This window comes from Geotrypetes seraphini, chromosome 3 (genome assembly GCF_902459505.1).
Source record: "Geotrypetes seraphini chromosome 3, aGeoSer1.1, whole genome shotgun sequence".
Taxonomy (NCBI): Eukaryota; Metazoa; Chordata; class Amphibia; order Gymnophiona; family Dermophiidae; genus Geotrypetes; species Geotrypetes seraphini.
In genome coordinates this window covers 111992768-112008669 of record NC_047086.1, presented here as the reverse complement: position 1 = coordinate 112008669, position 15902 = coordinate 111992768, and the positions used below count along the sequence as shown (strand labels likewise).

Genomic DNA, 15902 nt, shown 5'->3' with positions numbered 1-15902 from the left:
GCCCTGTTTGTCCTCCCTTATGCCAGCACTGCATGAGGAAAGCTTTTGTTTATCTGAGATGTATCTGATTTGAGGTAAACTATAGCAGTGTTCTTCAACCTTTTTTACACCCATGGACCGGCAGAAATAAAATAGTTATTTTGTGGACCAGCAAACTACTAAGACTGAAATTTCAAAAAACCATTTCTGCCCCATCTCCACAAGCTCGGTCCTCGCAAACCATCTGATTCCATCCGCACAAGCCTCAGTTATGATTTTATATTGAACGTATTTTATTAAAGTATAAAAGAAACAATATTCTGTACAATTGTCATTTTATTAAATACAAATATACAGAGCAAGGACCAACAAACCCTTTGTCTCGTCTCCCCTTCACATATATCCCCTCTACTATCAAGAAAACTGAATAATGCCCAGTTATTACAGAAATATCATGCTAAACAGAATACTGCAGTCACACATGACAGGAATAGTGTTAGGGGAGTGCCCCCTTGGTCAGAGAGAGCCCTAAGGCAGCTGGAAGCTAAAGATGCACTGCCTGGGCTTTGCAGTCCCCAGTTATGTCTCTAGGAGGATATATATTTCAAATCTGATATATTCTAATGACAAATAGAAATAAAATTATTTTATTTTCTACCTTTTGTTGTCTCTGGTTTCTGCTTTTCATCTTCTTTTCACTCTTTCCAGCGTCTGCCCTGTCTCTTCAATCCAGCATCTGCCCATTCCATCCACTGTCTGCCCTCTCCCCCTTCCCATATGTATCTGACTTCTTTCTATGCCCCTCTCCCCTTTCCATCCAGTCTATGCTTCCTCCTCTCCTTTTAACATTCATTCATTCCAGCTTCACTGTTTTCTTCATTTTTATCTCTCCTACACCAGATCTAGCATCTTTATCCCTCTCTCATTTCTCTGCTGACCCCCATTCCAGCATCAATCTTTCTTCTACTTTTTCATTCCTCTGTCTCTCCCCCTTTTCCTCATCTGATCTCTCCATTCCACCCTGACTCCTGACCCCCTTTCCCTCCTGTAATATCCCCTGCCAGCTGTTTCCTTCCTTCTTTCCTTCTCCCTTCCCTCCTCCCCCTATCCAACATTAACTCTCTTCCCATCCCTTTCCCTTCTCCCCTCCCAGCAGCATCTCTCCTTCTACCTCCCTCCAGGTCCAGTAGCAGCTCTCCCTTTATCCAGCAGCTTCCTAGCCTCCAACAATGGCTTCCTCCCCTTCCAGCAGCTCTCAGTACTTGCCTGCAGCAGTGATTTACTTAGGCAGCCTTGGGTCCATTGCTGCCTCTGAGGAAAGAGGAAGTTGCTGAAGTGAATCACTGCCCTGGCAAGTACGAGAGCTGCTGGGAGGGGAGACAGTCACTGTTGAAGGCTCCCCATGATCTTGCTCCCGTACGCCCTGCACATTCGCGCCCCCCCAAGCCGGCACAAACAGCGTTGAACCGCAGGCCCTGCTGCCCAAGATGAGCTGAAGGCCCCTACCCTCCGCCCTGCCATTGAGCCTTCAAGAGTGAGCGGCCCACATACAGGAAAGCTCAGGGCCAGCTCTGCACCACTCGCTCACCCGTGGATGCTGTCAACAACCCGGTGGCAGCTAGCAAACACAGCACAACCCCACAGTTGCATGGGCTCAACCTGCTGCACCTAGAGGCACCCTCAACTGCTGGATGCATGCAAGCATCCCGCACGTGGGTGGACTCTCAGCACAATCGCTGACGATGACCCCAATCCACACGCTGGCCCCGCGCACACTGACCATCTACCTGCACCTGCAGCTCTCTCCCTTTTTCCTCCTGCACCTTCCCCGCGGCCCTCTTCGACGACTCGGCAGGGACAGTGATCAAGACAGCCTACCGACGTCGGGACCTTTCCTCTCTGAATCCCGCCTATTGTGTTTCAACTTCCTGTTTCCGCATAGGCGAGACTCACAGAGGGAATGCCCCGACGTCGGCAGCCTGTCTTGATCGCCCGAGGCTGGATGGAACAGCAAATTTCCGCCAACACCACCGGGGCAGGAAAATTAACTGCGTTGATCTTGCTGGCCCTGCGCGGACCGGCAGGAATTTTCTGCGGACCGACACCGGTCCGCGGATCGGTGGTTGAAGAACACTGAACTATAGTTAACAGTTAAAGCAAAATGAACAGGTGTAGTAGCTCTTTAGATCCAAGTTTCCAAGTTTATTAGTGATTTGATAAAAATACCTATCAAATACTAAGCGTTTTACAACAATAAAATTTAGAGAATAGACATATTAAAATTCACAAGATGAAAACAAGGACAATACATAATATGCCATATAGAGCAATGTGATGGAAAGGGGAGGAGCTATAATATAAAACAGGTAAAGAGAACAAAAATGGAAGCAACAATGGGGAGGGGTAGCAAAGAAATTTGTTTTTATTTATTTATTTTTCTTTTATAAAGTGATATCCAGTAGTTTTGGTAATGCTTTCTGCTATTTTGTGTCTCCAGAATCAAAGAAGCGACAGTGTAAAGTTCTATTTGAATATATTCCACAGAATGAGGATGAACTGGAGCTCAAAGTGGGAGATATTGTTGATATCAACGAGGAGGTAAGCTAGCTATGCTGTTGAATTTTTAAACTACTTTAAGCAAAATAACCATAGGTTTCATATGACATGGCACTGGAATAATAATAAATTTGATGACATGGCACTGGAATAATAATAAATTTGTCAGCTTCTTGGCTGTTCACATTAAGTCAAAATGTTAACAGCCTTTGTTGTCTAGGCCCTCCCCACTCCAAGGCCTACACTACCTATATTCTCTACCAAATTATCTTCAATTGTTTCTATCGAGAGAAAATCATTGCTGATTGAGGTTAGTTCACATTTTTTTTTTATTAGGTAGCCTCTTTAAACAAAAGTTTTTCCCTTCCTTTATACATAGTAACATAGTAAATTACGGCATATAAAGACCCGAATGGTCCATCCAGTCTGCCCAACCATACATGCTCCATAAATTAATTATTTAATTTAAATGATCCTTTTTAAAAAAAAAAAAAAAATTTCTGGCCTGGAAACTCAGAGTCCTGCCCGGTAGGGTGTTTAGGTTCTATCTACTGGTGTTTTCATCAAAGCTCACTCCAGACCATCCCAGCCATCGAAGCCCTCGCCAGCCCGTCCTCAACTGAATGTCCATATATGGGACAGAGACCATGCAAGCCTGCCCATTACTGGCCTTAGTTCCTTCAATGTATACCCATTATTTTTTGATTAGAGATTCTCTGTGTTCATCCCACGCTTCTTTGAACTCGGCACCGTTTTCTTCTCTACCACCTCCCTCGGGAGTGCATTCCACGCATCAGCCACCCTCTCCGTAAAGAAGAATTTCCTAACATTACTCTTGAATCTATCACCCCTGAACCTCAAATTATGTCCTCTGGTTTTACCATTTTCCTTTCTCTGGAATAGATTTTGTTTTACGTTAATACCTTTCAAGTATTTGAACGTCTGAATCATATCTCCCCTGTCCCTCCTTTCCTCTAGGGTATACATACATATTCAGGGCTTCCAGTCTCTCCTCATAGAGTATATATATATATATTAGCATAACCACAGTTTACTAATATTACCTTTAAAGGAGGAGACCTGTTGATTGTATTAGTCTTCCCCTGCAGTACTTGATATCAAACTCATGGCCCGGGGGCCACATGCGGCCCGCCAGGTACTATTTTGAGGCTCTCGGTATGTTACCATTGTTCTGGAACTTTGCCCGCGTCACTGCTGTAACCTCATGCAAGCGCTTTCCTGCATCTTTCTGCATGTTGCACTGCTTTCAGCTGTGTATAGCTAAAATTATCAGAAACAATTAAGGAAAGATTTATAAACTATAACGAGTTTTACCTATTGCAAAGTTGTCATTTCTTTAATAAGACATTAACTATTTTTTCTGCGGTCCTCCAAGTACCTACAAATCCAAAATGTGACCCTGCAAAGGGTTTGCATTTGAGACCGCTGCATTACACATTGGCTAATGTACTGAAGAGGCCTTTGAATTAAATATACTGGGGATGGGTGTAAAATACCCCTAGGTAATTAATATCTCTAAAGAATATAAGACATCAAATACTATTATTGAAATGAGATGAAAGAGCAATAGCTGGAAAGCTTTGTATACCAATGTCTGTAGTATAGGAAACAAAATTCCAGATCTAGAGGCTATAATAGGTAGAAGCTGAATTGGATTTAGTGGCAATCACAGAGATGTGGTTACAGAGAACCACGATTGGGAATGTAATTTTACTTGGCTTTAATTTGTTCAGGAGGGATAGAGTAGGTAAAAAGAGTGGAGGAGTAGCATGTAATATAATAAAACGCTAGGCCGCACATGCACACTCCCATCGCGTGCGTCCGTTTTCCGTGAGATGTAGGGCACCTCAGGTAGGAGTGTGCATGCGCGCGAAACACTCTCTCTCCTCCCCCGAGGCAGATGTCAGACATGGCGGCTGTCGGCCCGTGCTGTTTTTTGGTCTGCCCTGCTCCTTGCCTGAAATCCTCTCTCCTCCCCCGAGGCGGATGTCGGACGCGGCGGCTGTCTCCCCTGAGGCGGATATCGGACACGGCGGCTGTCAGCCGTGCTGTTCTTCGGTCTGCCCTGCTCCTTTGCCTTACTATATTTTTAAGTTGAAAGACGAGGCAGCGGCTCCTCTGAGGATCCCCACCTGCGTCGGAAGTCCGATGCAGTCGGGGATATTGAGAGGAGCCGCCACCGCCGTGTCTTTCAACTTAAAAATATACTAAGGCAAGGAGCAGGGCAGAACGATCTTCAAAATGGCCGCAACTACAAAGTTAACATCCTGGTGTCGTGGACTATACCTTCCCTCTCTGCACATACTAACAACAAAAATTCCACTTCAGAACTCCCCCCGGGGTCTTTTTAAAAGTCCAAACACTCTCCTTTTCACTCTCAGGAGGTGAGATGGGAAAGGAAGAGTTATAACACAGTCTGGAGCATTCCCAATGTAGCCGGGGCTGAAAGGGTTCACCAGGCACGTTGCCATTTGCGATGCAATACAGGAGAGGATAAGCAGTGATGCGGTAGGTTGGTTATGGTTTGATATTTTGTATTTTGCTTATGAGGATATGCTAAGGGTTATTTTACAGCTGCTTTAAATTGTTAATGAGGCCAGTGACTAGACCGTGCAGGGGGAGCAGGAAGAAGGTGATGATGGACAGGGGGGAGGTAAAACAAAGGGGCTGCTGCTGGATAAGGTGAGCAGTAATGGAGTGGTGGAGGACACAGGGGAGGTAAAAGGAAGGGATAATGGACGGGGAGCAGGCAAGGGGTGGTTGTGAACAGCCAAGGAAACCCCCCCCCAAGAAAACACAGAAAGCGGCTAAGGAGAGAGAAAAAGAAATAAAGACAGACACACACACACATTCTAGCACCCGTTAATGTAACGGGCTATAAGACTAGTTAAGAATAATATTAAAGTGACAGTATTATGAAACATTACATTAAATTGTATTATATTACATGGGGGGGAGTAAAGAAGAAGCACTGTGGGTTAATCTGGAAAGAGGGAATGGAAAATATTTACATTGGTGTGATGTATAGGCCTCTTTCACAGTCAGAAGAAATGGACAAAGATTTAATTGAAGACGTTAACAAGGAAGCTAGGAAAGGGGAAGTACTACTGGTAGGTGATTTTAATATGCCGAACGTTGATTGGACATTCGCAGCTGCAGGATCGTCTAGAAGCAAGGATATTTTGGATTCACTACAGGAAGAATTGTTCTGGCAGTTCCATGTTGGCACTGATAGATGATATCTACTTGAGTGTGATTTATCCTGCTCTCTTCAGTTAAACAATATTGTAATTAAGCAGTTGAATAGGCTGTCATGTTTGGCACTCTGAAGTTCAGTTTCTTTCTTTGAGTAGCTATCAGTACCTTATTAAAAAATATTTGATTTCTCTTTGCATATTGTTTAAAACCTGGGTCATGTTTTGTTTGATGTTCTTAGGTAGAAGAAGGCTGGTGGAGTGGAATGCTACATGGGAGGTCTGGATTATTTCCTTCTAATTTTGTGAAAGAATTAGAGTTGACAGATGATAGTGAAACACAAGATGGTCCAGATGATGCAGGTATAGAAATTATATTCATACTTTCTTGGTTTTCTTCCTAACTATTAAAACATTTTTCTGAGCTTTTATCATTCTTTGTATGGAAAGAAATGTTGTACATAAATGATTTTCCATATATTTAAGATTTTATTATAGTTTACCAAAGGAACAAGTAAATCCATAGCCCTCTTTTTTTTTTTTTTTAATCTGAAGACTATCAGTTCAAGAGGGAAATTCTAAAACTGTCACCTAAACTTGGCGCCAGTAGATGCCCTATACACACCTAAATTAATTGGATAAACACCATAAGAAATGGCAAGAGTGAGGCGCCTACTGACACCTAAATAAAAGGCACTGGATTTTCACTTACAAGGCACTTTAGGCTGCCGAATGCCAAAGTAGGCGTGGCCAATGCCAGAAGTGGCTTTAGGAGGCCTAAAGTGCCTACATAGGAGCAATTCACGCAATGATAAGCAGCTGAAATATAGGCCCGGAAAATCCAGGCCTTCATTTCAGCTGCTTATCTTTTCCACGGGATCCTGCAGCTTGCCATCAGCTGATTGCAGCAGGGGAATCACCAATCAGCTGAGCTAGCAGGACTCGCTGAAACCTCGTCTTTAAGGAGTCCTGCCAACTCAGCTGATTGAGGGAAATTCCCCTGCTATGATCAGCTCAGCCAGCTGCAGAGGGCAGAAGACCCCTCCCCCCAAAATCGGCAGGAGCGATACCTACTCCCTTCTGCCTGAACGACACCACCCTCCCACCCCCAACAACCACCAACCTTTCTGGAAGGCAAGAAGGATGCCCACTCCCTCATGCTGGCAGAGCTATTATAGCTTTGACATACTGAATTTTTCCACCCACACCTGTGACTCAATACTGTTTTCCAGAAGGATTGATTACATTACACTTGTTACCTTTTCTGATTGGGATTTTGTAATTTATTAGACGATTACTACTATTATTTCTGTTTGTTTTGTTTATATACTCCATTTCTGAGTCTGAAGTAAGTACTCACGTTGCAGACAGTACAGTAGGGGACAAACTAACTCAAACGGGAAAATCTCCATGCAGACCAGGCAATCATAGAATATGGAAGGCTATGTATGTTAATGCCCGCAGTTTAGGCAATAAAATTCTGGAATTAGAGACGGAAATGAGGAACGTCAACCTAGATGTAGTGGCAATATCTGAAACCTGGTTCTCGGATTCCCATGGATGGGATATGGCTATACCAGGATATAATTTGCTCCGTCGAGACAGAGAAGGCAAAACCGGAGGAGGGGTAGCACTATACATCAAGGAGGACATCAAAGTTACCAGGATCACAGGTGTCAAGTATACCGGGGAATTCTTCTGGGTGAACTTTGCCAGGGGAAATGATCAATGCCTGTATCTTGGTGTTGTATACAGACCTCCAAGACAACAGGACGACATAGACAAAGAATTAATCGAGATATCGAGACCATCACTCTGCGTGGAGACACTGTACTGTTGGGGGACTTCAATATGCCTGATGCAAACTGGAACATACTTTACGCTACGACCAGCGGCAGCCGAAGACTGCTAAGCTCCATACGGGGAGCACGACTCAATCAGATGGTATTGGAGCCCACCAGGGATCAGGTGATTCTGGACCTGATACTCACCAATGGAGATAGTGTCACAGAGGTTTCGGTAGGTGATGTATTGGCCTCCAGCGACCACAACATGGTGTGGTTTCACCTCAGGAAGGGATTCACTAGGTCAAACACATCAACAAAGGTCCTTAACTTTAAGGGCACTAACTTCAAGAGCATGGGAGATTTTGTCTATGAGGCGCTGCAAAACCAGGGCACAAAAGATAGTGTGGAGGTACTGTGGTCAGCTCTGAAATCTACCCTACAAGAAGCAACCAACCTCTATATAAAAACCACGAGTAAACGACGGAGAAATAACAAACCCCAGTGGTTCTCCGCAGAGATCTCGGAACTCATAAGACAGAAGAAAAGAGCATTAGTATCCTACAATCACAACGACTGGAAGGTAAAGAAGCCTATCTGGTGAAATCTGTTAAAACAGCAGTCAGAGATGCCAAACTCCGGATGGAAGAAAATTTAGCTAAGAATTTTAAAAAGGGGGATAAATCCTTTTACAGGTATGTTAGTGACAGAAAAAGGAACACAGATGGGATAGTGCGCTTAAGAAAACCCGACGGTAACTATGTAGAATTGGACTCAGATAAAGCCGAACTACTAAATGAATACTTGTGCTCAGTCTTTACCTGTGAGGCGCTGGGATCCGGTCCACAGCTGCAAACAAGGGAGAGCTCAGAAGACCCGTTCTGGAATTTTGAATTTACCACCAGCAGCGTCTACCAAGAATTATCAAGGCTCAAAGTGAACAAAGCCATGGGACCGGATAAACTGCACCCCAGAGTGCTTAGGGAATTGAGAGATGTCCTGGCTGAGCCATCAGCTGCACTCTTCAATCTTTCCCTAAGCACGGGAAAAGTCCCATTGTACTGGAAAACAGCTAATGTCATTCCGCTCCACAAAAAGGGATGCAGGTCAGAGACCTCAGGGCTGTGGAGTCGGTAGATAAATGTTCTGACTCCGACTCCTCAGTTTTTTTGTACTTCAGACTCCGACTCCAGGTACCCGAAATTTCCTCCGACTCCGACTCCTCGACTCCGACTCCACAGAACTGGTTAATTTTCAGATCGTTAAAATGAAATGTCAAGTTGAGAGAAATGAGCATTTTCGACACCACCTTCTTTTTGCTTTTAATCAAAGTTTTAAGGCCGCAGAAGATGCTCACAACATTTGTGCTGTGTATATAGTGGGAGCTATAGCTGAAAGAATCGCTCGTGATTGGTATGCCAAGTTCAAAAATGGAGTCGGTAGATAAATGTTCCGACTCCGACTCCTCAGTTTTTTGTACTTCTGACTCCGACTCCGACTTCAGGTAAATGAAATTTCCTCCGACTCCTCGACTCCGACTCCACAGCCCTGCAGAGAATGCAAATTACAGACCGGTAAGTCTCACATCAATAGTGTGTAATCTTATGGAAACGTTGATTACCGTATTTTCACGCAGATAACGCGCACCCGTGTAAAATGTGCACACGGGTATAGCGCGCAGAAACCACGATTTTATGTACAAAAACTTTTGTATACCGCGCTCACGGGTATACCGCGCATGCTGCCCCGACTTGTCCTTTCGCCCACCCCGACTCTCCTCTGGCCACCCCGACTCTCCTTTCGCCCCTCCCCGACTCTCCGTGCGCTGTCCCGACTCTCTGTTTACCCGCCCTGCCCTGCCCCCCCCCCCCAGGACCACTCGCACCCCCACCCCGAAGGATCGCCGACTCCCCGACAATATCGGGCCAGAAGGGAGCTCAAACCCTCCTGGCCACGGCGACCCCCTACCCCCACCCCGCACTACATTACGGGCAGGAGGGATCCCAGGCCCTCCTGCCCTCGACGCAAACCCCCCTCCCTCCAACGACCGCCCCCCCCCAAGAAACCTCCGACCGCCCCCTCATAATGCTTTTATTAGAAGCTTATGGCTTGCCCACTAAATATCCTCCCTTCTGGAAGACACAGCAGAGAGTCTAATAAGAGCCCACGAGAAGAGACTGTGCAGCGAACTCAAATGAGTTACTGTGTTCAGGTTTCAGCTGTTGTCAGCGGCACGGAAAGTTACTGCCATCACTTATCTGTATTGATTGCTGCAGGGAAGGGCTGAATCGGGCTGTTGTGATGACAATATCTCATTCCGGCGCGTGTACACACACGCACGCAAAAATGGACACACGGGTAACCCTGAGTTAGGCATGAGCACTATAAAGACATGAGCACTATAAAGACAATGAGTTAGGCATGAGCACTATAAAGACCCGCGACCCCCCTGGCCGACCCCCACGACACCCCACCCGCCTTCCCCGTACCTTTGTGTAGTTGGGACAGACGGGAGCCAAACCCGCCTGTCCGGCAGGCAGCCAACGACGGAATGAGGCCGGATTGGCCCATCCGTCCCAAAGCTCCGCCTACTGGTGGGGCCTAAAGGCGCGTGGGCCAATCAGAATAGACCCTGGAGCCTTAGGTCCCACCTGGGGGCGCGGCCTGAGGCACATGGGCCCAACCCGACCATGTGCCTCAGGCCGCGCCCCCAGGTGGGACCTAAGGCTCCAGGGCCTATTCTGATTGGCCCACGCGCCTTAGGCCCCACCAGTAGGCGGAAGCTTTGGGAGGATGGGTCACTCCGGCCTCATTCCGTCGTTGGCTGCCTGCCGGACAGGCGGGTTTGGCTCCCGTCTGTCTGGCCAACTACCAAAGGTACGGGGAAGGGGGGTGGGGGTGTCGTGGTGGTCGTCCAGGGGGGTCGCGGGTCGGCTGGGGGGGCGGTCGGAGGTTCTTGGGGGGGGCGGTCGTTGGAGGGAGGGGGGTTTGCGTCGAGGGCAGGAGGGCCTGGGATCCCTCCTGCCCGTAATGTAGTGCGGGGTGGGGGTAGGGGGGTCGCCGTGGCCAGGAGGGTTTGGGCTCCCTCCTGGCCCGATATTGTCGGGGAGTTGGGAAGTCGGCCGGGCAAGAGGGCTTGGGCTCCCTCTTGCTCCGATCGTGGATGCGGGTGGGAGCGCGTGCGAGCGGTCGTTCGGGGTGGGGGTGCGAGCGGTCCTGCTGGGGGGGGTGAATCGGGCGTCGGGCGGGGTTGGGAACTATGTAAAAAAAATTTTTGTATAACGCGCTCACGCGTATAACGCGCGAGGGGTATGCGCGGTAGGTAAAAACGCGTACGTTATATGCCGTGAAAATACGGTAAACACAAATTAGATACGATTCTGAACGACGAGAGGCTGAGGGGATCCCCACCAGCATGGATTTACAAAGGGAAGATCCTGCCAATCCAGTCTTATCAACTTCTTTGACTGGGTAACGAAAAAGCTATGATAAGGGAGAGTCCCTGGATGTCGTATTTGGACTTCAGTAAGGCTTTTTGATAGCGTCCAACACCGTAGATTATTGAACAAGATGAGTTTGTTGGGACTAGGAGAAACATTGGACTGCATGGGTTAAAGACTGGACTCAGTGGCAGACTTCAAAGGGTGGTGGTAAATGGTACTCTCTCCGAAACATCGGAAGTGATCAGTAGAGTGCCGCAGGGCTCGGTCTTGGGTCCAATCCTATATAATATCTTCGTACGGGACCTGCCTCAGAGACTTCGAGGTAAAATTGCATTATTTGCCGGTGACGCTAAACTATGCAACGTAAGTGGGCGGAGTTACCGTGCCCCGACACTATGATCCAGGGACCTACTTTTACTGGAACAGTGGTCTACTATTTGGTAACTGAGTTTTAATGCCAAAAAGTGTAAGATTATGCACCTTGGTAGCGGAAACCCATGCAGAGCTTACACTTTGAATGGTGAGAACTTAACAAGAAAACTGTTTGCAGAATGGGACCTGGGAGAAATCATTAGTAAAGATATGAAGACTGCCAATCAAGTGGAGAAAGTTTCATCCAAGGCTAGACAATTGCTGGGTTGCATCTGAAGAAGTTTTGTCAGCCGAAAGCCTGAAGTGGTAATGCTGCTGTACAGGTCCATGGTGAGACCTCATCTAGAATATTGTGTTCAATTTTGGTGGCCACATTATCAAAAGGATGTGCTGAGAATAGAGTCAGTTCAGCGAATGGCCACTAGGATGGTCTCAGGACTCAAGGATCTCCCATATGAAGAACGTCTAGGTAAGTTGCAGCTATACTCTCTCGAGGAACACAGAGAGAGGGGAGACATGATAGAGACGTTCAAATATGTTACTGGCCGTTTTGAGGTGGAAGAAGACATCCTTTTCCTTACAGGACCTATGGCAACAAGAGGGCATCCGTTTATAAATCAAGGGTGGGAGATTTCATGGTGACATTAGGAAGTATTTCTTCACCGAAAGGGTGGTTGATCGTTGAAATGATCTTCCACTTCAGGTAGTTGAGGCCAGCAACGTGCTCAATTTTAAGAAAAAAAGGGATAAACATGTGGGTTCACTTCAAGGAAGTGCTTAGGGGGGAGGGTTCTTCGAGTGGGCAGACTTGTTGGGCCAGTGGCCCTTTTCTGCCGTCATACTCTGTTTCTATAAATCCTAAATGGATTTACATTGAATAGTGATCAGGTAATAATAATAATAACTTTATTCTTGTATACCGCATTACCATGGAAGTTCTATGCGGTTAACAGATGAAGAGACTGTACATTTACAGCGAAGTTACAATTTCGTTAATGTTACATTTACATAATAGATTATACATTTTCAGTCATGTTACATTTACATTTTAGACGATAACTTTACGGTGAATTTATTTTTACAGCTAGGTTGTATATTCGGAGTAGTTACATTTGCTATAAGTTACATACAGCGGTGATACAAATGGCAGTGTTACATACGGAAGTAAAGAGTCTGGGGATGAGTCGAGGTAAAAGGAGGAGGAAGGAGGAGGGAGGGTAAATCAGAGGAATTTGTCAAAAAGGTAGGTTTTAATTAATTTCCTGAATGTTTGATAGGGGGGGGGGGGGAATTGGAGATGAGAGTAGAGAGGCATTTGTTCCATTTGACCGCTTGGAATGCTAGAGATCGGTCGAGGAATTTTTTTGTAAAGGCAGCCCTTCAGGGAGGGAAAGGAGAACAGACAGGTATTTCGAGTACGAGAGGGACCAGCAATTTCAAGGTGCTCAGATAGGTAATCAAGGTGCTCAGATAGGTAATCAAGGTGCTCAGATAGGTACTCTTAAGTATTTTCCCTATTTGTCCCAGTGGACTCACAATCGGTACCTGGGGCAACTATTAGGCATAGTTCACAGAGGAGGACCCAAAAATGGGGCAACCCTGTTACTGCGATCCCATCCTGTAATGATGTGATCCCATTTAAGGCTCTGACCCACAGTTTGGAAACCACTATTCTGACCTTCATGCTCTGGAGCTCTGCTGCTTCACTGCTAGAAATTCAAACATCAATTAGAAATAAAGTCAAACCTCGGTTTGCGTGTAACCCGGTTTGCGAGTGTTTTGCAAGACGAGCAAAAACATTCTCGTAAAACTTGTCTCGCAAACCGAGTGTTGACTCGATTTGGGAGCACCCCCCCTCGATAACCGGCATCACTCCCCCCCGCTCAAACCGGCATCCCCCGCCCGAACAACTTGAACTTACCCCCCCCCCCCAATCTGGCACTGGCACGCAACCCACAGGACGTGCCGGTGCCGCTAGAAGATCTTCCTGCTTCTGCTGGGCCTTGAACATGCATCTGCGCATGCTCAAGGCCTTCTAATTCTCCCTCTCGCCGAGATTCTCAGAGATCTCCGAGAATCTCGGCGAGAGGGAGAATTAGAAGGCGTTGAGCATGCGCAGATACATGTTCAAGGCCCGGCAGAGGCAGGAAGATCTTCTAGCGGCACCGGCAAGTCCTGTGGGCTGCGTGCTGGTGCCAGATGGGGGGAGGGGGGGCAAGTTCAAGTTGTTCGGGCGGGGGTGCCGGTTTGAGCGGGGGGGGGCCTTTGCGAGCGGGGGGGAGCGATGCCGGTTATCGGGGGGGGGGGGGACGTATCAAAGCGAGTTTCCATTATTTCCTATGGGGAAACTTGCTTTGATATACGAGTATTTTGGTTTACGAGCATGCTTCTGGAACGAATTATGCTCGTAAACCAAGGTTCCACTGTAATTTTATTTTAAAAATATTCTATTCAGTGCTAAGATAGTGCTTCACTTACAGTAGACCATTTTTATTCTCTTCAATAATTTTATAAACAAAAAATAAATCACAAAATTCTATTTCAAAGTTCTGAATAAACACAAAAAAGTATCTCTCTACATCCTAGAAACAATTGTGTACAATGACAGCATCTCACTGTTTCTGAAATAGAAGAATTCTTGAGCAAGGAGGGGATTTCTGAGCAAAATATTTAATACGTTGTCTTCCAATATCCCTAGGAGACACTCCTAGTGAAGCAGATATGTGCCTCATTCCAAGGTATAGGGGAGGTGTTGGGGGATGGAGTGGACATCTCTCCTTCTGATTTCAAGTGTGGTGGTGTTAGGATGTGTCTTCTGGCAGGAGGAAATGACCATACTTCCTGTTGATTGGGACGGGGAGTCTTCTGTTTGCTGCAGCTGGCTGAACTGATCACGGCAGGGGAATTTCCCCTGATCAGCCAAGTTGGCAGGACTCCCTGAAGCCATGGTTTAAGGGAGTTATGCCGGCTGAATTGATTGGGGGGAAATTTCCCTGCCTCGGTCAGCAGATGGCAAGCTGCAGTCTAGTTTCAGGAGCCCAGATCGAAGATAGGCGGCTGAAATATAGGCTAGTGTTTTCCGGCCTACATTTCAGTCACCTATCTTTGTGTGAATCGGGTGCAATTCTCTTACCAATGCTGTTGCGTGATTGACATGCAATCAGTGGCTGCTGACATGGGCGCCGGTTAGAGAATCCAAGGGGATAGTTCTTATGACTTATTTTCTGCAATTACTTTCATAAAGAAAGATCAAAGCAGATTACATCAAGCAGTACATAAAAATGTATTTATTTTACAAAGATTATAATTTTTCAGTCCAGGAGAACTCCTTCTCTCAGTGTATTACCACTGTCATAATTATTAAATTATATAAGTAAAACAGAGAAAACAATTACACAAACAAATCGCACACAACTTCCAGGTATGCCCCGGGGAATTATTCAGTTGTTAGTAAATAATCTCATGTAAATTTGATCAGACCAGTGGTAGGTGGAGCCAGTGATTCAAATGCACATGGTGCCAGTGGTGGACTTGCATCACATGGCTCTTCCACAGTGCTGAAGTCCTGTCCTGTTGTTATGGGACTGAACACAGAATTTTGAGCACCATGCTGGTCACACTGCTATAACCATACAGAGCATGAAGGTCAAGGTGCCATCTGTAGCTGAATTGCTATCAAAGTCATGCAATGCTATAGCCGTGATGCCAGGAGATCGGCTGAAGAGATGGAATTGGTAAGGATAGGGAAGGGGCTTAAGGAATCTGGGGGAGCACAGTGGATAATGAGTTGCATGAAAGGAAGGTTGAGCTGGAGGAGAGAGATGTGGTAGCAGTTGAGAGCAGCAGAGGGGACTTGTGGAAGGGGAGATAAGGTGGGGGAAATGGATAAAGGAGAAGAATATAATGAGGAAACACATATAGCGATTCCGCTTAAGTGCACGGCCTTCAGATCGGATTGCCACGTGTACTTAAACGGAGTGTGCGCTTAATAGGAGTACGACTTATCAGTTATGAAATGACAGTACACTGTAGTCAAATGCAATAAAACTTTTATTCAACCAAAAACACACCGAATACAATGTAATACATTACAGTTGTAGAAACAGTACTGTTTGGTCTAATGCAATAAAACTTTTTTAAAACCAAAGACACACTACAGTACAGTACTTATAGTTGTCAACCGTGCCAACATTCTACATTTTACTAAAATATAAGTCATTGTTTTCTGCACACAGATTGCATGATTCAGGCTGTGTATCTGACTACTGATGCTGTAAAACTGTCCATAGTCATGACAGCCATTTATCTCCAGATAACAACGCAACGTGTGTAGGGACTTCAGCATGTCTGAGAAGGAAACAATTTCTGTAGGTGGTTCATTAGTTGTGATGACAGCAGCAGTATCTGCATCATCATCAGTCTTGGTTGTCTGCATTGTCTTTAATAACTGTACAGATATCAGCATTAGAGCTGTCAGATGATGTGGGCAGATCGTTGTCAACGGCAACATACAGCGCAAACTCTTGGGATGAGAGTCCAACTGGGAGCTCAAT

General features: G+C 46.1%; 1 protein-coding gene across 3 annotated transcripts in view; it reads left to right on the top strand.

The window, feature by feature from the left end:
- Positions 1 to 15902, top strand: part of CD2AP (CD2 associated protein) — a 372249-nt gene that overhangs the window by 112320 nt on the left and 244027 nt on the right. For all 3 annotated transcript variants that reach the window (XM_033938468.1, XM_033938469.1, XM_033938467.1), the window contains exons 4-5: positions 2477 to 2577; positions 5993 to 6113. In XM_033938468.1, the coding sequence (XP_033794359.1) occupies positions 2477 to 2577; positions 5993 to 6113 (222 nt within the window). The remainder of the gene's footprint in view (positions 1 to 2476; positions 2578 to 5992; positions 6114 to 15902) is intronic.